The sequence below is a fragment of the Echinops telfairi genome, unplaced genomic scaffold (assembly GCF_000313985.2).
Source record: "Echinops telfairi isolate 266 unplaced genomic scaffold, ASM31398v2 ScPeMD7_15;HRSCAF=58, whole genome shotgun sequence".
NCBI classification, from domain to species: domain Eukaryota; kingdom Metazoa; phylum Chordata; class Mammalia; order Afrosoricida; family Tenrecidae; genus Echinops; species Echinops telfairi.
In genome coordinates this window covers 12,244,911-12,265,162 of record NW_022103912.1, presented here as the reverse complement: position 1 = coordinate 12,265,162, position 20,252 = coordinate 12,244,911, and the positions used below count along the sequence as shown (strand labels likewise).

At 41.3% G+C, this 20,252-nt stretch overlaps 2 protein-coding genes across 5 annotated transcripts in view; one reads left to right on the top strand and one right to left on the bottom strand.

Moving 5' to 3' along the window:
* The window catches only part of MAP3K19 (mitogen-activated protein kinase kinase kinase 19), an 80,145-nt gene extending 77,079 nt beyond the window's left edge, over window positions 1-3,066 (top strand). The window contains exon 9 of the mRNA XM_045287419.1: window positions 2,727-3,066. Within this exon, the coding sequence (XP_045143354.1) occupies window positions 2,727-2,793 (67 nt within the window). The 3' untranslated portion in view covers window positions 2,794-3,066. The remainder of the gene's footprint in view (window positions 1-2,726) is intronic.
* A 6,187-nt stretch (window positions 3,067-9,253) lies between these two features.
* The window catches only part of CCNT2 (cyclin T2), a 45,492-nt gene continuing 34,493 nt past the window's right edge, over window positions 9,254-20,252 (bottom strand). For 3 of the 4 annotated variants that reach the window (XM_004711897.2, XM_030884793.2, XM_045287411.1), the window contains 3 exons: window positions 18,936-19,099; window positions 13,619-13,689; window positions 9,254-13,017 (listed from right to left, as the gene is read on the bottom strand). In XM_004711897.2, coding sequence (XP_004711954.1) covers window positions 11,596-13,017; window positions 13,619-13,689; window positions 18,936-19,099 — 1,657 coding nt within the window. In that variant the 3' untranslated portion in view covers window positions 9,254-11,595. The remainder of the gene's footprint in view (window positions 13,018-13,618; window positions 13,690-18,935; window positions 19,100-20,252) is intronic. The other variant, XM_004711898.2, reaches the window with a different exon arrangement.

Sequence of the window (20,252 nt, the reverse complement as noted above, 5' to 3'; positions counted from 1 at the left end):
TGAGCCCTTGGTATCAATTCACACCCCTCCCCATGAACCCTTGATAATTTACAAATTATTGTCATAATAATTTATAAATTACTATTGTTGTTTCTCCTTGTCTTACACTGACCGATGTCTCCCTTCATCCACTTTTCTATTCTGATCCTTGTGATCAGTTCCCCTTTTCTCCCCCACCTTTTCCTTACCCTCCTGGTATTGCTGCTCTCATCATTGGTCCTGAGGGGTTTATGTCCTGGATTCTGTGTGTTGCGAGATCTTATCTGTACCAGTGTACATGTTCTGATCTGGATGTTAGTAGAATTGGGCACATGATAGTGGGGGTTAGGGGGAGGAAGCATTAACTAGAGGAAAGTTGTATGTTTCATTGGTGCTATATTTCACCGACTGGCTCATCTCTTCCTTGTGACCCTTCCATAAGGGGATGTCCAATTGTCTACAGATGGACTTTGAATCTCCACTCTGCACTCCCCCATTAATTCACATTGCTATGTGTGTAGTTTCTTGGGAAAAATTTATCAAGTGATCCTGCTAACCATGAATGGGATTTTGAAAACATACATCGATAAGTCAAATCAAGTCCAATGTCTGCTGGAACTAATTACGCCTTCTTCGGAATAAAATCTCAAATTCCTCCCCTTGTAGGCTCTTCCTGAGCAGTCCTGCACTCTCCACGCTTGTTTATGGTCAGGCTTTCCCTGGATTGTTCTGCTGCCTTGGCCTCACACAGACCACGTTGACTCTTGCTCCGGGGGTTGTCTTAGCTGTCCTCACCGCCTAGACAGAACACTCTCCCCCTCAGACAACCACTTCATGGCTGACGCTCTTCTTCCAGTCAGGCCTTGGAAAGTCTCCTCAGTCAACCCGTACCCTGCTCCACTTTCACTGCACTGATCACATGACTTGTGATGTCTTTGTTGTGTCGTTTCCCACCATGAGAGCAGGTCCTTTGCATGTTTTGGTTACTGTTGAACCACCTTGAAGAGAAGTCTCTAAACACACGAATACTTACTGAATACATTAATAAATGAACACCAGGGGTCTCAACAGAAGAGATACAAAGTGGAATGAATAAATTCAGTACATACATATACTCCTTATTGACAGGCATCCTGTCAAAACCTTGAGACAGTAACAAAAACTAAAAACTACGGGTCATGCAGCTTTTCAAAGGTCAACCCACTGTAAACTTTTGTCTTTGGAGGGCCAGTGGGACTACTTTTGAACCATTTCTTCTTAACACTACAATTCACACCCTTAATAATGAATTAATGTTTGTGGTGGAGGCAAAGTGAAATAGTGCGTGCAAATTGTTTAGCAGAACACATTAATTAGGTCTCCACCGTTAATAACCATTAGGGAGAATACTAACCTTACCCAATTAGTGTCATATGAAGTAGCATATAATTATCTTCTGAAATTTGATAACACAAACCTGTCTTCTAAGGAGCCATTTGCAAGTATGGGCCTGGGACTGAGGGAAGTGATTAAGGTAGGAGGCCCATATTTGGAGACCATTACAAGGTTGATAGTTACAGTCATGAGAAAAGAAGTAAATGTTGGGAGGCGGGGGTGGGGTCGGGGGTGGGGGGTGTGGTGGAGGAATGACACCATATGGGTACTAGCCAGTGTAGCACCCAAGCGAAAGGAAGGCAGTGTGGGAAAGGAAGGGAAGAACGCAGGGAACCGTTGCCCATACACTCACGCAGAAACATTTTGAAAAAGGAGCGGGCCGTATTTCAGATGCTGAAGAGACAAGGAGGACGATCTCGTTAAACAGGGCAGTTTTATAAAGAAGCGAGCGAAGTGATTAGGGTCTCAGAAGCCATTGCCTACCGAGGTAGAAGTCCCAGGCAATTGAGACGGTTGGCAAGGACAGAAACAGGATGGCGTTGGGAAGCAGTCATGTCAAAGGAAGCCTTACTGGAGAACAGAGTGGCAGGCGAGACTCCAGGAGAAAGGTTTTTATTTGGAAAGGATGTACTGCCACTTTCTTCAAGAAACGTTTTACATTTATTCCCATCTTCAACCTGGCCAGTCAGGGGCGTCCTCTTGCCCTCGTTACCTCCAGGAGGCCACTCTGATTACAAGGATGCTGCGCAACAGTACGCTGCAGCCAACCACCACCTGCGCCCTTAGTCCCCCAAGGGATCGAGCTGCCAAAGCTCTTTTGTTCCTTGAAGAGAATGAATTGGTAACGGTATTAACTTTGACTTTATGCTTCCCTGAGTCCGCAAGTAGGGGTATTCCAATTAATCACTAAAGCCTATTTCGCGGTCTACCTTAAAGTCTTTTCAATTCTGGTCTCTATTGCCTCTAAATTTTAAAAGTAGATTTAATGCTAATTAAAAGTACAATAAACTACACATCTAAAATTGTGAATTTTACTGTATGTAGCTTGCACCTTAATTTGATCAAACGTACAATGGTAGGGCCAACTGTTTATAACTACCATATTTGAACACACTTAAATATTACATGTCACACAATGTTTAAAAGTTTGTAATCATTATTGCACTTGATTCTCCCAACAAGTTATTCTCATTTTACTGATGAGGTCAAAATTCGGGTCAATTGCCCAAGATCACACAGCTGAAAATTGGGAGTCCAGACTCTAATCAAGTCCGCCTGACTGTCAGGGGCTGTACTTCCAACTCTGAAACCTGCATTTTGAGTCAAGATCGAAGTTGGGTGCTGCTGCTGATGTGTTTGTTTCTCCTTCTTAGGGACCAGCACGAGAGACCTTCCGCACTGCAGCTCCTGCGGCACACCTTCCTGAAGAGAAGTCACTGAATGGAACATCAGGACTTTCTTCCCAGGTCCACTCCGCTATTCACCTCCGGGAAATGACGGTTCAGGAGTCTTTGTTTTCCGACTGGAAACTCTGATCCTACTTCCACCAGATCCTCTAAAGCGTCACTAATGTACAGCTTTAAGCACTACTTCTCCTCAAGCCTCCCATGTATATGAGAAAATTTTAATTGACCAATAAAAAACCTATTCCAGTGTTTACAATTTTAACTTTCCAAAACACAATTCTCTATGGCTTTATAACTTCCTTTTATTTTCGGCCTGTCAATTTTAATGTCATTAGTTTAAAATAAAATGTCAAAACAACTTGTGCTTTCTTGCTCTGTCAGAAAAGATGTAATCCTGGCAAAGGAGACTAGAGAAAGGGAGGGCGTTACCTGGGAAGCGAGGAAACCATTTGCTTGGGTGGTTGTTAGGCGCTGTCGCATCTGGCCCAACACGTAGCCACCCTATGCACAACACAACGAAACACCGCCCGGTCCTGGGCCATCCTCACAACTGTTCTGGTTTTGAGGTGAGCTTTGGTAGCCATCTTCGCTTTGCAGATTCTGGGAGCCTCAAGGTCTAACCGAGCAGCTAAGGGCCATGGCATTTTATAACCCTAAGATCCCTGACTGCCTGAAATGCCTGCGCTTTTGAGCTGGACTCAAGGTGGCCCCACAAACCTCAGGCTGCTCGAACGCACTTGCAGTGATTTTCCGTGTCTTCAGATCTTTGGAGCTGAGTGAGGTCATCACCAGTCAGAATTAACTAAGTTATTTGGGAGTGTGGAATTGGATGCCTGGGGATGGCTTAGAACAGTCAATGTTTTGTTCTGTGTGCAGTGTAGGATTACCTAAAATGCACGGTGAGCATGGGTTTACTTACTAATCTGAAGTGAATAATTTCACATTTTTTCATGCCAAAGAGTCTGCTGTGAGATACAGCTAGCATCATTCTCTAAAACCCCGCAGCACCTTCCTACAGAAGCAAAGCTCCTAAAATGGGAATCCTGAAGAGGCAGTATACACCGTAAGCAAGGTACACCAAGCAAGCCGAGTCTCTGAGAGACTGTAACTGTTTGTGGGAGGATAAAGCCCAGTCTTTCTCTGGAGGAGCAAATAGTGGTTTCACACTGCTGACCATGCAGATTGTAGTCCAATGCAAAAGGACACCACCACCAAGGTAAGCATTTGTTTATTCCTGCTTACTCACTGATCTGTAATGAACCATTCACTACTATTACTAAGCAAACATAAACTCGTGTTTACCTGGCTTATTGGGCCATCTGTCTGTGCCGCTGTCCCGCTGCCGTGAGTCCGGCTAACCAAACAGAACCAGCTGAAGGAGCAAATGGGGAACTGGAAGGATGTCAATTTTTTTCCAGGGAACTTTGCTCACTTCATCTGAATGGGCACCCGAGCTGAAGTCGCTTTCAGTTAATCTCCAGAACACCATACGAGTGAACATGGTTAGAATTGTACCATACTGTACCAAACCAAACCAAACTCACTGCCATGCAGTCAGTACTGACTCAGAGAGACCCCATAGGAGAGCAGAACTGCCCCGAGTTTCTGAGATACCAACTGTTTATGGGAATCGTTTCTAACTGTGGACCTTGTGGAGCGCAGCCAAACACGTAACCACAAGGGCTCATCAGAATTCGCACGAGCTGCTCTGAGTCAGACTAGGCAGCTCCAAGGCGTCGGCTGCGTAAGTCCCCACCACCTAATGCATTTCATTGATCTCCAGGATCTTAAGCTACATCTCAAGGACACAACAAATGAACTGAGGTGTTCTCTAACAGCAGTGTGAGGACTTGCCAAAAGCATCTACTTCGGACATTTTCGAGGAAGAAGTAGGAAAAGCAACCCACTAGCTACGATGGTAGTCTGGTGTGGGTATATTTTTCGTTCTCTCAGTTACAGTTCTTTTCTCCTATTTGAGAATAATGCGCACAGGAAGGAAGAAGCCCATCTTTCACTTATTAATGACTTAAACATGTCTTGTAAATGTAGGTTTAGTTGCCATTGGGGTTAACAGATCTATTTTAGCTATTGAGATAAACTCAATACAAATTTGAAGTACTACGCAGAATCTACAAAATGTCATTTTCCATAGGCAAACCTTGACCCTAAGGCCTGTTGGTTGCTTGGGTCATTGTTAGATCCTGGCTTTCTGGAATTAGGCTCTCCAGTTTTATTGCCCAGATGAGTTCTCCCCTTCCACCTTCCTTTAAGAGGGTGAGTGAGGGGCCAGAGCTGATAGGAAAGCTGAGCAGTAACTTACTTTCTGGTAGGCAGGAGTTAGGGTGGCACCGAATGCCTGACTTTTAAAAGACCATTTCTCTGTTGCGTCTTATGAAACTAAACCACCAATCCCACTATAATTCAAGCAAAACTCCACTGTGAAGCAGGCACATTTATTATTCATCAATGCTTCCAGTCTTGTGACATGCTCTTCACATTCACTCACCGGTTTTGCCTGCCCCTCCTCCACTGTGCTACCTCTTTGTGGGGGGAGGTAGATGCTAGCAGACATCGCCCCTGAGGGCGACCAGTTGCCAAACTGCAGTGGGCCCTGTTCCCTGCCCCTGGGGACAATGGACAGGCTCCTGTAGTTTACATCCTACTGATAATGGTTACTATGGAGACCCAGGGAACAGGTCAAAGTTAAGCTGCCATCCTAAATCTAGGATCCACCCATCTTGTCACGTGTGTACCCCAAGTCCCTCCTCTTCCTATTGTGTGTATGTCCCTAGACCACCCCCTCTCATTACGGTGTAACCTATAGTGCAACCCCTCCCTGTGACGTATGTCTCTGCCTGTAATTAGTGGGCTGGCATGCCCCCAAAAGGTATATAGGCTTGAGTCAGCAATATAGAGCTCTCTGATCTCTCTCTCTGGCTCCCTTGTTCCCTTGCCCTCCTTCCCTTCCCCCCCTCTCCACGTGGACCACCAAGCTGGGCTGAGGTGAGCAATGCTACCATGTAATGTGTCTAACTGCATTATTGTAATCTCTCTCATGCTCTCGATGACTTTAACATAATACTTATGTATCTCAACCATACAATTGTGCTTACTGAACCTGTGGGTGGTAGTAGCGGTGGGGGCTGGCCCCCCTCCCCCCCAAATGTAACTTAATACTACACCTCCTTAACTCTATAGCATCTCCCATGCTTGACTTGTGTGTTGCATAGCTGAGTCTGAGTTTAGGAAGCTCTGTGCCTGCCTGCCTTAACCTTTCTACTGCATGGGATTACTGCAGTACTGGGCCTTCTGGAGTGAACTGAGCCGGTCCAAGCGAACAGTCCAGTTAATGTGTTGAGTAGCTAATCAGTACCTCTTCCTTCCTTACGCTAGGCGCAGCTCACGTAGCCATCTGAACAAAAATCCAGGCCCATCGAGTGGATTCCGACTTAAAAGAGGAGCATGGCTTGTGAGTCCCCACAAAGCAAACTCGTCCCAGGGCAATGCTGCCATAGCGCATTGTCATGCTTCCTCAGACATGTGAAAACCCATGGCTGACTGCATCCCTAAAATGGTTGCTTCTATGGATTGACTTCAAACAGAGGAAAACTGAGGTCGAGTGGATACCTGGACATTTTGTAGTCTTAATCAGCTTCGTCTACAATTCTATGGTAATGATCCAAGTTCACAAGCAAGGCCCTACTCTCCTCTGAGTATTGAGAAGAGGGAGAAGGATGCGCATGTAATATTAAAGCTAAAACAAAAATAACCCACTTTTCACTACTGAGAAAACTGGGAGGGAAAAGGGGATGGGTGGAAGCAGCAATGGCCCTGGATGAACTTGGTTAAGTGGAATTATTTTGTAACAAAGTCCTGAACTAAGAGCCACCTGCCTTATTAAAAGTAAAATAGACCCTTGCTGGTATTAACATAAAATGCCCATGAATTAAGGCTAATTCTGGACACTGCAGGCACAAATGTTTAATATTCAAGTTTTTGAAACATGCTACCCTTGAAGATTCTCTTTAATGCGGCCCCTCTCCATGGACTTATTCCCGATTCACAGCCTTGACAGAGCCGTAGATCTGTACTGTGACTAAGCAAAGGTCATTAATAATCCTTTCTATGGATCCTGAGCAGCTGACGCATGTACACAGATTGCCATTTTAAGTTTCCAATCCATATCCTATGGGGGTTTTGAGTACTCAGAAAAGGAATTCCCTGTAACCCAGTGGTTCTCAACCTTCCTCATGCCGCAACCCTTTAATACAGTTCCTCATGTGGTGGTGACCCCCCCCCCCATAAAAAATTTTTTTCGTTGCTACTTCATAACTGTCATTTTGCTGTTATGAACTGGGCGACCCCTGTGAAAGGGTTGTTCGACCCCCAAAGGGTTTGCGACCCACAGGTTGAGAACTGCTGCTCTAACTGGTGACAACAAATGAGTAAATGTACCAAATGAAGCTGCATAAACAGATGTGCCACAAAAAATATGCTCATTTCAAAAAGAAAACAAGCAAAATTTATCAACCAGTGTCATTATTTAGGAGGTTTTAACTGAGGAATCCTACTACACCTTATGTTTCATAATTTACTTTCGATGTTGACTCCCAGCAAACAGGTTCTTGCCTTTCTCAGAATTACCTCTAGTCCCACGAACCTTTAATTTATCCTACCAGTTTACCTAAAGAACCTAGCAGGCAAAACAGATATTGTTAAGAGGGGAGGAGCTGGGGGGGGGGGGAAGCGGGGACTGGTGTCTGGAGGCTAACGCTAGAAAGGGCGGGTGCACAGAATGAGAGCCACAACACTGAGCACTCACCATCAAGATCCTCCTTACTGATGGACGGCTCAGGCCTCTTCACAAGACAAGCAAACTTCCGATCATTTGAAATCATAGGGATTTCCGTTATTAGAGTACCTCTGAATTCTTTAACGTATTCGTATAATCTGGCATCCCAGGAGGAAGACAAAATGTATTTTTCCAATGCAGAAATTCCTGCTTAAGGAGGCACATGAGTAGACATTTCCTCCTGTGAGTTCAGTTAACACTGGTTTCTCCCGAGGGGGGGGGTTGGTGAGCCTTCCAGCAGGGTAACTGCAAAGAGTGAACCCTGCTCTCCCTCCCAGGGAAGTCTGTGGAGGGTAGAGGCTGCCAGCTTCCCCTACTTCAAGGATTCTTCGTAACCAGAGCGCTCCAAATTTCCTCCACTGATCTTAAGCACAGTAGGCTCTAAGACAAAAAGCTGCCCTGCTCACATAAAAATTCCCAAAGGTGGCATACCTTGAGAACTCACTGCCTTCGGTTACACATCTTGCCTCTTTCCATATTAAAACACTAAAATGGCTGACCACCCAGGGTGCTTGGAGTAGATAATGTCCACGTGTATAAAAACTGCAGTCTGTTTCAAAAGTTACGAAACAATAATCGGACATTTAAATTCTCAAATATTACGAGACACACTTATAATGCTTTTAAAGCAAGGCATCTGGTGACTATGAAAAACATTTAAAACTGGTCATTTCTTTGTTCAAAGAGGACATAGAAAGGTAAAAAGTAAGCTGGTCTGCTACTTAATGACAGTCTCCTGGGAGACGGTAATGTGAGCAGTCCTTCGGGCCATTGGCCACGAAACCATACACCATGGGAGAAATCAGAAATGCAACCAGGATGCACCTGCACGTACAGAGGAGAACCAAGATGAGTATGGAGCTGCTTTCACAGCATCACCTAGGCAGTCAGGTGGCTTTTCAGGACTTAAACACTTGCAGCAAGAAACAGATCTCGGATCAAACCAGAAACTAGACAAGCTTGTCGGATATTAGCTCAGAAGTAAACCATCTCGTTTTATACAAACAGGCTCCTGGGAATGTCTCTGAGAACAAACACCCTTTGATCTGGTTTTAGAGGACTTTGCATTTTAAAGTAGGTGAGGCAAATATCCCACTGTACAGCTCAACGTTGGAGAATACGGTGATAGAGGTAAAAAGTAAATAAAAGCCTCTCTTTGTAACGGGCTTCTGTGTAACGGTAACAAGTCTCGGGAACACACAGCTTAATAAGTCTCGGGAACACACAGCTTAAAAACGAATCACTCGCTTATAGGATGTTTAAAGATAATGCTTTTTAATATTGCAAATATTTTTGTTGAAAATCTCATCAAAATGTATCACCTTAACAGTACTTTGCACATGTGGAATTTCACACCTAAGTTTGATGATACTATTTTGGTTTATTTATGGCTACTTACAAGAGACTCAGTAAATAATGTCCATTCACCAGAGTCTTGTCTTTGGTTGCGTCTATTGGGACCAGGCTGCTGAATTATGTTATGCAAATGAGATGGTTAAAGTAAGTCCATGGCAATATGTTCACTGTTCATGTAATGCAAAGGAACCCTAAAAGGATACCCAGATTGTTACCCATGGTAGTTTTGGATGTGTTATACCCTGTGTTTAGAGGATAATGAGTTTGAATAGCTCACACAATCCTGTAAAAATTACAACTGGCTGCCCTTTAATAAATAAAGTCATTGTAAAGATTACATTTACAGAGTGAAAAGTGAATACATAGCATTTCAGATTAAATTTTGGAAGTACTACTAATAAGTACTGACCCATAACAATATACACTAGCTACCTTTTTAGACTGTCCATCATTAGCACCAATAAAGATTCAACAAAATTACCTTTATTCTCACATCTCGAAACAATTCTGCAAATTCTTAGTGAAGTTTAAGTATAGTCACAGACCTTAAATATTCACATTGTTTTCTATGACATACTGAAAATAAGTTCACTACTTTTCTGGATAACTTTACAAAATCTTATTAAAATTCCTGGTATTATTATCCCCAATTATACAGTACAAGAACAACTGTCATTTCACATGATAGCTCCTTAGAGGTTTCACATCTAAATTACCAAGAATAAAACCCTTCCCTCCCTCATCCTGAACTCTGTTTAATTCTACACTAGTCTGTGGATTATGCACCACTGTAAAAGTATGACTGTATCAAAACGACCATCTTCATGGATACAATATTATGCCAAACGAGCAACAAAGTTACATGTAAAGACAAGGATTACTAAATTATGCAAGACAAGAACAAATGCAAGGACATGCTAGCTAGGCAAAGTCCCTAGAAATGGGCTCCTATTCATCTAAGTTGAAATAACATTACTGAAAGAATGAACAAGAATCTTAAAAAAATCACAAAGCTACCAGTAAATTAGATAACTACTAAATAAAAGTAAAATACGGGATTAAACTCTAATATTTACAACTGTAACACACTTGTGTAAAAGTACAATTGTACACGTATCAGTGACTCTGTAACAAAAATAATTCATATATACCAAAAGAAAATTAAAAGAATTTCAGTTCAATAGAATTTGAACTCAACTCAGCTCAAGCAAGGATCTACCATAGAATAAATTCAAGATTAACCAATAAACCAGAGCTACATTACTGGCATTCAACAGTAACGCTAAACAAATGAGAATCTGCCATTTGTTCAGAAGTCAGACGACCGTGCAAACAGTATCCATCTCAACAGGGTTCTATTGAGAAGTACAAGCAAATATAAAAGCTCCACTAGTGGTTCACTTGGAGGCTGAGTTTCTCTAACAATCTAAAGTTATAAATACAGGTACAATGCACAGTCAGCGAGCTTTTCTTTCTTTAATGTCAGAATATAAAATAAATTGAGAGAGCGAGAGGTTTCATTTTGTTTTTATAAGGAAGACTGCATTCACCTGAACAGAAATATGGGCAGGAGGATGTTTTAGAATATGGTGCCATTCTGAATGCTTTGAAAGGAAACGCAATCCCTGTTTACTATTAAAACATGTAGTGTTACAGTTTAAGGAAAAATGGACTAATTCGTCACTGTGTGAGTTTTCATGAATTTAGTTTCCAAATCCCAGTGATCTATAAAACCATTATTAACAGCTGTGTTCCTAGCACTGCAACGAGCCAACAAACGTTTAAATGCACTTCACATCTAGAGAGTGTAAACTTTGTTTGTTTTCCTCTTCAAGCCTTCTGAAAGCTAGGGGCTATTTCGGCAGCCAGTCTGGTCCGACTGCAGGCACAGTCCAGCGCCTCACAGCGTCAGCGACCATCCTCGGCACTGCGCCTCCATCCCGGAATGAAGCGCCCCTCCCCCTTCCGTGGCTTCCAGTAAGGCCTAGAGTTTAAGGTTAACATGAAAAAGTGCCACCTTTGTTTTAGATTAGTGATGGACTCCAACACAAGATAAAATAAAATTATTCTGTATATTGTTATACTTACAAGCAGCTCCAATCCTGAGTATTTATGGTAATATCTAAACATACAAAAATGTATGTACATTTTTCTCCACTTTCTTGTAAACAGTTGTCAGTATACTGTTTTATCCCTTATCATTGAAACATGCAAATCATACATACAAGTATAAATACACAAAAGAAAACAAGTTTCACTCATTCAAAAGCCAAGCAACAACAACAAAAAAATTGCTACAGTATTCAAATTATAAATAACAAATGCTTGAGGCCTCTTATATTCCTAGAAGCAGCCATCCATTCACCCTAAGGTTCTTAGCTGCGATTGTAGAAATACTGAGTTCTGTGCCTTCCATGCTTTGACAGTATTATAACACTATCACATGTGGAGATAAAGACGTGTTTACTACAATCTCTTCTGTTCAGAATGAAGAATAAAGCAGCACTTACAAATTCTGAGGCAATGGCAGCAACGGCAGCTGTTACCACTGCTCGATCAGGAGGAAGGTTTCCGTTCTAACCATCTTCAAATTCAAAAGGTAAAAGAAAAATTGACCTAAACAAACGATCACATGTTCATCCCTTGGGCACTTAGCAGCGAGTCCAGCATGTCGAATGTGTCTTTGTAGTCCATATGCTGGCTGTTTGCACTGTACTCGTGATGGGCATCAGGACCGTTGGTCTCCACTGGCTTCTTGTCCAGTTTCACGAGGGTGCTGAGATGTCCGTAGCCCACCTGGTATGTGACAGGGGGAGGAGGGGGTAAGGGATGGTTAAAAACAGAGTTGTGAGAGGACATATACTGCTTAACAGAGGAGGAAGAACTAGAGGAACTACCTGAACTTTTGGAACTTTTGCTCATTTTGGAGTGGTGGTTGTGAGAAGCATCATTGACATGCAGCCTCTTCCGTGAAGAGCTGGAACTAGAGGAAATGCCATCACTGCTCAGGCCAACAGGACTCCTCAGAACAGTGGGTGGGATTCCATCAGCACTGTGCTTACTGACCCCACTGCCGCCGCCACTATGGGCGTGGGAGTGCTTGTGACTACTGGCATGGTGGCGGTTGGAAGGATGCTCCTTGTGCTTGTCCTTATGGTCTCTGCCAACCAGCGGACTTGAATGCTTACTCTTTCCACTCCCTTCATCCGAAGAACTGTGTCTCTCGGAAGATGCAACTTTGATCTTCATTTTCAGTTCTTCTTTACTGGCGTTTTTATCGGTGGATGATATTGGGATCCGCAATTTCAGTGACGCGCTTTTTTCCTTTTTATCTGCTGTGTGTTTTTCAGCATTTGCAATGGGGATTTTCATTCTGATGGGAGAAGTCACAGAGCTGCTGCTCGCGGCCTGCGGCTGCGCATGTTTGTGCTGCTGCTCTACCTGGGCAGCTACACAGTGGTCCCTTACCTCCAGGTCAAGGGTTTCTAGTTTGCGTTTTTCTCTATATTTATCTAAAGACATTTTCTGAGGAATTACTCCAGGAGTAGATGAAATTGGCCCATGGTATTTACTGCTCCCTGCTTTATGAGTATAGTCTTGTTTAACTGAAGAATGATCAGAAATTTTTTCGGATCTCTGATGCAATCCTGAATGCAATGAGATGGAGGGTCCCTGCTGGAAGCTGATGCTGTACTGGCCACTTGATGAAGATGCTTCCTGCTTCTGCAAGTACATCTTATTCGTCCGTGCTGACTCTTGATCTTGGGGCCATCCTGGGTGCGATGACACGCCGTATGAGGTACTTGGCATTCCTGTTGCTAGCAATGACAAATGATCTGATGTATGGCTGCTGTCTTGAGCAGAATTATTTCCGGGGTTTATAGGTCCTGGTGCAGGGAATGTCGATGTAGACGGTTTCTGGAAGCTTGGGTTTGTAGGCACGCCAGTGACACCATCTACTAAAATGGAATTCTGGACCAACGTCGAGCCAAGCCGCGGCGTCTCTGATATCTGCCCATCTGCTTTTGGCTTCCTCGCTGCTTGGTCAGCCTAGTCAGGTAAGACACAAAGAAGTAAGGACAGCAAAGGAATTTAATACAAAGTGCTTGGCTTATAAAACCTCTACTTTAACTACATGGAAATAACAAAGACTAGGAGAGTCAAGGCTGCATGTAAGTTAACTGTCTTACTAGACACAGAAGGAACGACTATAAAAAGTCCAAAGTCCCGGTTTGGGATTTAGGATCCGGTCAAATGCGATTTCGTTGGAATGCCTTACCTTCCCATTTGTAAAATAAAAATAATTCTTCCACCATAATTGCCTGAGAATTATAAAAGAAAATGTATTCTGTTCTTAGTCAAGCCAACCTGACAAGAGTTAGACTAAGTTAAATAAACTTATTTTCATTTAATATAAGTTAAATAGAAATTAAATGTTTGGCACACTATGAGGGAAGGGAGCTTCATTAAGTTTGTGGAGAAATCGATAGAGATGGTAGACCTTTACTACAAACGATTGGAAGCCCTCTTGTGTAATTATTTAGGAATACTGAGAGAGAGGAATAGTTGGCTATAAAATTTCAAATTAATTAGTAATTTGTTAGATTAGCGACAAAAATCATACTCTCTTAAACCCCGCCAATTCTCTTACCCTCCAGTATCGAATCTTCTTCAACCTACTAGGCGTTTTCTCCAGTATCTGCAGAAACTCATGTGTTAGCTCTAAAAATAAAATTTAAATAAAAGTCTTAGAAGGTGTCTTTAGGATCTGCATTTCTTAGATGTGGACATTAGAAAAGGAACCTCATAATTTCATCTACTTCACTTCCTAATCAGAAGGAGACACAGCGCTAAACTGGTGTTTTCAAAATGAAATCCTTTTTAAAAAACCATCTCCCTTCCCTGCCTCTCCCCCCGATTCTATAAGCTAACTCTTAAAATCTTGGGAATCCTTTATAGCATTAAAAAGAAAATAAATATTCCTGCTAAATAAATAGAACACTACCATTAGGCAATAGATACAGCAATTATTATTGCAGGCAACATCAACCAATGGATTCTTACAGAAAAACGTAAGACACAGTATTATAATTCAATGTGCAAAGATCTGTAGTTAGAAAACCAATATAGCTTGGCACTTTTCTCAAGCTAAAAGTGAAAAATTCAAGCCTGGAGTTAACAATATTGACCCACGCCGGAGGCACCAAAAGAAGATGGAAGAAATACGCAAGCGTCACTGTAGCAAAAAGAACTGGTTGACCGACAGTCAACTCTTACAGGAGGAAACCAAGAACCAGTGGTACTGAAGGAAGAAATCTAAGTTACCCTGAAGGGATGGATGAAAACAAAACTGGCCTTTCCCAGTAGACTGACTACCTACTGAAATGTTTCAGCACACCTGGCCTGTGCAGTGCTGGAGGTGATCACGTGCCTACGCTCAGAACCCTGGAAGACCAAATGACTACATGGTATTCATATTTATGCCCATTCCAGCCAAAGGCATTCCAGGATAATGAGGAAATTGTCAAACAGCATAAATAAATCATCAATATCACAAACAAGAACAATTCTGTAGAAGGCGATTAAAAACAACTGCAGCAGTACAGAGGGAACTGCCAAAATTCAAGGCAAATTCAGAAGAGGTCATGAAACAAGAGATATGGTTGCAATACCAGATAGATCTTAGCTAAAACAAAAAATAGCAGAAAAGTGCTTATCTATGTCTTATTGACTATGCCAAGAAATTCAATTGTGTGGATAACAAACCAGGGGGACTTCTTCCCTTGGTTCTCGATCATACGTTACCTCATGACCAAGAACTGAATAAAGGGAAACCAGGCAGTTCAAAATCAGGAAAGCGTATTTTAACTAGGTTAACTTCTTGGTTTTGATAAGTTTTATCATTAAAGAAAATTAGTAGAAACTCAAGGGTATACAGAACCCAGCTATTTCACATTGTAAGTGAATTATATTTAAAAATAGGAGGGAAAATTCCTACCAATAAACACTACTGCATTCCACTCTGGCTGTAAGCAGGGAAATAAAAAGGACGGCTCCTGGACTTCAATTTATACACGCGTGAGCGTGTCCCGAATAACATGTTTAATACATCTCTGTGTTCAGTGGACGGCTGAGGACAAGTATTTTCTGAGGGGATCTGTTGGGTCAAGGAAATCCAAGGCAAAGAGGTTAGCTTAGAAGGTAGTGGCAATTATTTTTCAGACTTTAAAGTGGTAATCCTGATAGATTTTCTCAGAGGACACAGGATGACTACAGGGACTTATTAGGTGAGAAAACGTACAGTAAAGTTGTGCTGTGTATTTTTCCACCAGAGAATGTACCTGCTTATTTTTTGCAGTTAGTAAAGGCTGTTCTATGAACAGTTTGTTGGGAAACCGCACCCCATTCACCCTACAGTCCTGATCTTATCCCTCGGGCTTCTTTCTGCTCCCAAAACGTGAAGAACACTAAAAAGGAGTATGATCTGTATCCCTTGAGGATGCTTTGATAGGATGTAAATTAAAGATCAGAGAATTCTTCTGGGATGGGACTGATAGATAAAACATCTAATTCAGAAGTGTACAGACCTAGATGGAGGATATGTAGAGAATAATTGCTTCACATCTGAACTTCTTAAATAAGCGAGATGTAGTCAACATGTTCCCACTAACCATAATCATATGTATTATAAATTCTAGCTTCTATGCCTATGTCTATAATCCCATTTTGGAGGGAGTTCTCGACTACCCCGATGGACAAAGTTAGGGTAGGATATAGTGATTCTCCACCTTACTAGAGGGGGTGGACCAAGTCACAGCCCTATTTATTAAGGAATATGGTCTGCTGAAAGACAAAAAACACACCTCCATCAAATCCACTCCTCTAACAGCCATCTTGGAAACAGAGCAAAATGTCAAGACCATCAGAAGATAAGCCATCAGTGGAACACGGTTGAGTTTTAGTCTGAAATGGCAGAGGCTAAGACAAAGGCTATGGCAAGGAAACCATGAGATACAACAGAGAAGGAGTGCTGAGACTGAGAGGCAGAGAAGTAGGACTGGCTTCTTGGCTGTGGACCAAAGACTTGACAGATGGCTAAGAAAGGTGTTGCTGTGGACCAAAGATTATATTCTTCACACATTCTGATCCCGACCTGTGGTAATCTGTCAACGTCCCTAACAAAACCTCCATTAATTATGAGTAATGGAGTCCTTATGGTGCAGTGAGTTGCACATTGAACTGCTAACCATGAAGTCAGCAGTTTGAAACAAGGAGGCTTTTTTTCAGTCCCTTAAAGAGTTAGTCTCAGAAAATTGCAGGGCCAGTTCTCCTGTGTTAAAGGGTCACCACGAGTCAGAACTGGCTCGATGGCAGTGAGTTTTTTGAGAATCCTGTGTATTGTGTGTGTGGCTACTGCAATGGATTATTGCATACGAGCACAGAATTCTTCAGGGATGACCCAGCATAGGAATAGCAGGCAGTGTAAGGAGAGGTGGGAGATGGGAGGTGGAGGCATGTCTGACATTGCCTCATGGAACTAGAGAAGTCAAAGGCTTCTCTTTGCATCAGAGCACCTCACTGATACAATGAACCGAAGGAAGATGGGAGGGTCAAAGGCCATGGATTCAAGGCTTCATACTGCTAATAACTATCTGTGGTCAAATTCTTAGGATCAATCTTGTAAGATCAAGGGACAGCATTCGCTCAATGCGAAATGTTAATCGGAGTTAACTCACTTGAATATTACTTGGTATTAAACTAGTGCCAATTCAACTCCAAATTGGGGGGAACCTCTCAGCATACTCATTTATTATTTAGTGGAGAAAACAGTAAGCTTATTAATATTGGCCAAAAAATAATAGCCAATGAAAACTGTTCTACGGAAATTTGAAGATGGCAGTAAAAATCAATGCAATATGGAATCTGTCTCAAATACTGAGAAAAACACTAAGAAATTCTACACCATCATAAATGCACCGCCTGTGAGAACACTCCAAAATAACCTGTGAAAAGGTGTGCTAGCAAAACCTAACCATGACGTGTTCCAAGACGCACCTTTTACGACAATTCTGTATCTGTTCTCTACTGAAGTCTACGACTCGTAGTTTCTTGTTGGATGAAAGAAAAAAAGGACCGCTGGCACCTTCACTGGCCCACTTGAAAAAAGGGTGTTTCAGCTGCGGGATGTGATCCTTTTGAGTCCAACATTAGCATGTAATTGGTTTGACCCCATTTTCAGTTCAATTGTCAAAGAATAAACACGTGTAAAATTCTTGGTCACAAACACAGTGCATACCAAGCACAAAATAAAAGCACTGCTTTCCTAAGAGTATCCTATTCTCTTCAAATGTATAGCAGAGAACAAAATACTGTCACATAATCGCTGCTAATATTAAAAGTACATGCACAAAAACAAAGTGTGATGTTTAAAACAAAGGCACCTCACCAGAAAAATTCAGAACACAAAAATACACATAAGGGTTTGTTATTAACCACGAAAAAACTCCAACAGCAGTAGCAATGAACCCTTACAGCTATGTCAAGTTTCCCAAGTTTTTAGAACAGGTTAATGAGTCATTGCAGTACATACCGACGCTTCAGACACATGCTCAAATTCAGACACCTTAATTTCTTAACCATTAAAAAAAAAAACCCACAAGCAGAAAAGGTGGCTATATATCATGTTAAAATTCTCAATGGGTTCTGCTACTGAGATTCTTATTCAGTTGCTCACCAAATGAATAATTGATTTGTCCACCTGTTTTTGTAAATTCCATGCCCATTCATTTACCAATCATCTAATGCAGTGGTTCTCAACCTTCCTAATGCCGTGACCCTTTACTACAGTTCATTACGGTGACCCGCCCCCCCAACCCTAAAATTATCGTTGCTGCTACTTCCTAACTTTGCTACTGCTATGAATCGGGCGACCCCTGTGAAAGGGTCATTGGAACCCCCAAAGAGGTCGCGACCCAAAGGTTGAGAACCACTGATCTAATGGTTGAGCTGCTTCTGTTAGTTTCGCCAACTCTTAATTACTATCTGCCCCTTCATAGAAAAAAAATTGAAGAAAACATTTCTGTCTATCGGAAGACCACGTTCCAAAACCACAGGTGTCTCTCATTTTATGTAATACACATTCCAAGAAGCATATGTGAATCCTGTTTTTCCCTAAAAGTACCCTAAGCTTCAAAACAGGAGGGGGAAAAACCAAACAAACCTGCCATGCCAGTTTAAATTAGTTCTCTCATTGTCAGCCAGCCAATTCTGACTCACAGCACCCCAGAGGGCAAGGTGGAATTGCCCCCGTGGGGTAGACTGTAGAATGCCTCATATTTTTCCTTTGGTCAGCAGCTGGTGGGTTCAACTGCTCACCTGGTGGTAAATCCATAAGCACTTTATTTCCAGACCCAAAGAAATTATTTTCTCACCAGGAGATTCCCAATCCCCATGTTTATAATTTACAGAATTAACATTCTCCTAATTTTCTGTTGCCTATTCATATTTAATAATGCAAGACTATACTTTGCTATCTCTTTAGCTCAGCACTTTATATTTTCACAATAGGTTAACGCCCAACTCTTGAGCCTACATATGTGAAACTCACAAAATCAGGTATACTTGCACTAGCAACCTGTAGCATTATAAATCTTATTTCCGAAAAAGTCCTAAAAGGGCGTTGCATATTCACTGATTGCTAACAGACCTTCAATTGTCTGTTTTTTAGGCTGAGGAATTTTTATATTTACCCTATTCATTAGAAGAGTCCTTTGAAATACAAACTTTCATAGTATTGGATGAAATGACATCTGGAATTAGGGGCAGTGCTGGGCAGGATAAAATGACGAGGGCCTAGGGGTTTACAAGTTTTCAAACCAGTACAGAAGTAGAGAGAAATTTTCCATAATAAAAAGTGTAAGAAATATTTTTTAAAATGTTGTTTCTCTACAAGTCTTAATTTTACTTACCATCTAGTAACTCTAAAGTAACTGTAGGGTCCACATATTCCCACCAATGCTTTCCATCGGTTGATACAGGAATCTCCCAATTGGACCACTTGCAAGCCAAATGAATGCACACACATGCTATCACTGTTGGTTTGTACTGAAGACAGAAGGTGGTAAGGTGCAGACTGTGGCAGGTTTGGAAGTAGAGAGCCATAGAAATGCATATATGTAAAACAAAGAAAAACATTTACCAGTAAGATTCATGCAAAAGCAAAACCCTAAAAGTTTTCTTCTTTAATTAAGTCTAGAGCATGTTCTTTTATTAAATCAAGAGCGAACACTAATATTTATAAAACTCCTATACTGAAAAAATCCATTTAGATTATAAAAGCTTCCCAGACCTTCACTCACTAGAGTATTATATATAATGTATGTAACATTTTCACATGATTACAAAAACAGCAGTCTTTCTTAACAAAAACAAAAAAACCCTTTTTGGATAAACATTTTAAAAAACGTATTTAGAAAAGGGAAAAACACAGGCAATCACAATGTGGTAACATATGTATAGACATAACAGTTTGAATTTTTGGTGATATTTTTCTTTTGTAGTCTCATGTTAAAATGTAAAGAAAAAAGCATAAGACTATCTGTAATATTGACATGACAATTTCAATGTCCCATAATAATTAGGTATTATAGTAACTGATGTGGCTTAATCAGTATTCTTATGATCAACAAACTCTTCAAGTCAAATAAATTTAACACCTATGTATATGTAAACTCTACTTTCTTTTTTTCAGCAAGCCACAAAGAAAACTTACCTTTTGATGAACAGCTTCCAAGCCCAATGATGTTAAATACTACAATATTATTTTTTCTCCCTCTATTGTATGACCAAAATGGTTTATTTTCAAACCAAAGTTTTAAATCTTAAGTCTTTTTTTGGTTCAGAATAAATGGAATAGAGGTTGAACCCCCAATAACATGTATCTAAGGAAAGAGATTGATACTTTCCAGTTTACAGTTTTTATTAAGTTTCTTAATGGCACTAGAAATGAGCGGTCATACAAAGCTGGTTTGGTTGCCACTTTGCCAAAACCCACTTAAAAACAATCTTAAACAAATGATATAATCAATCCAGAACAGAATTATGTATTCTCTAGTAAATGCTCTTTAAATAAACTGTTTTTCCAGTTCAGTTTCAAAATTGATGAACCATGTTTAATGACCAACCACAAACCCATTACATATTTTTGCTTTATATAAACTAGAAAGGAAGTCTTTTTTAAAATTATATTTATGGAAACCATGACAGGACTTGACTACTTCTAGTTT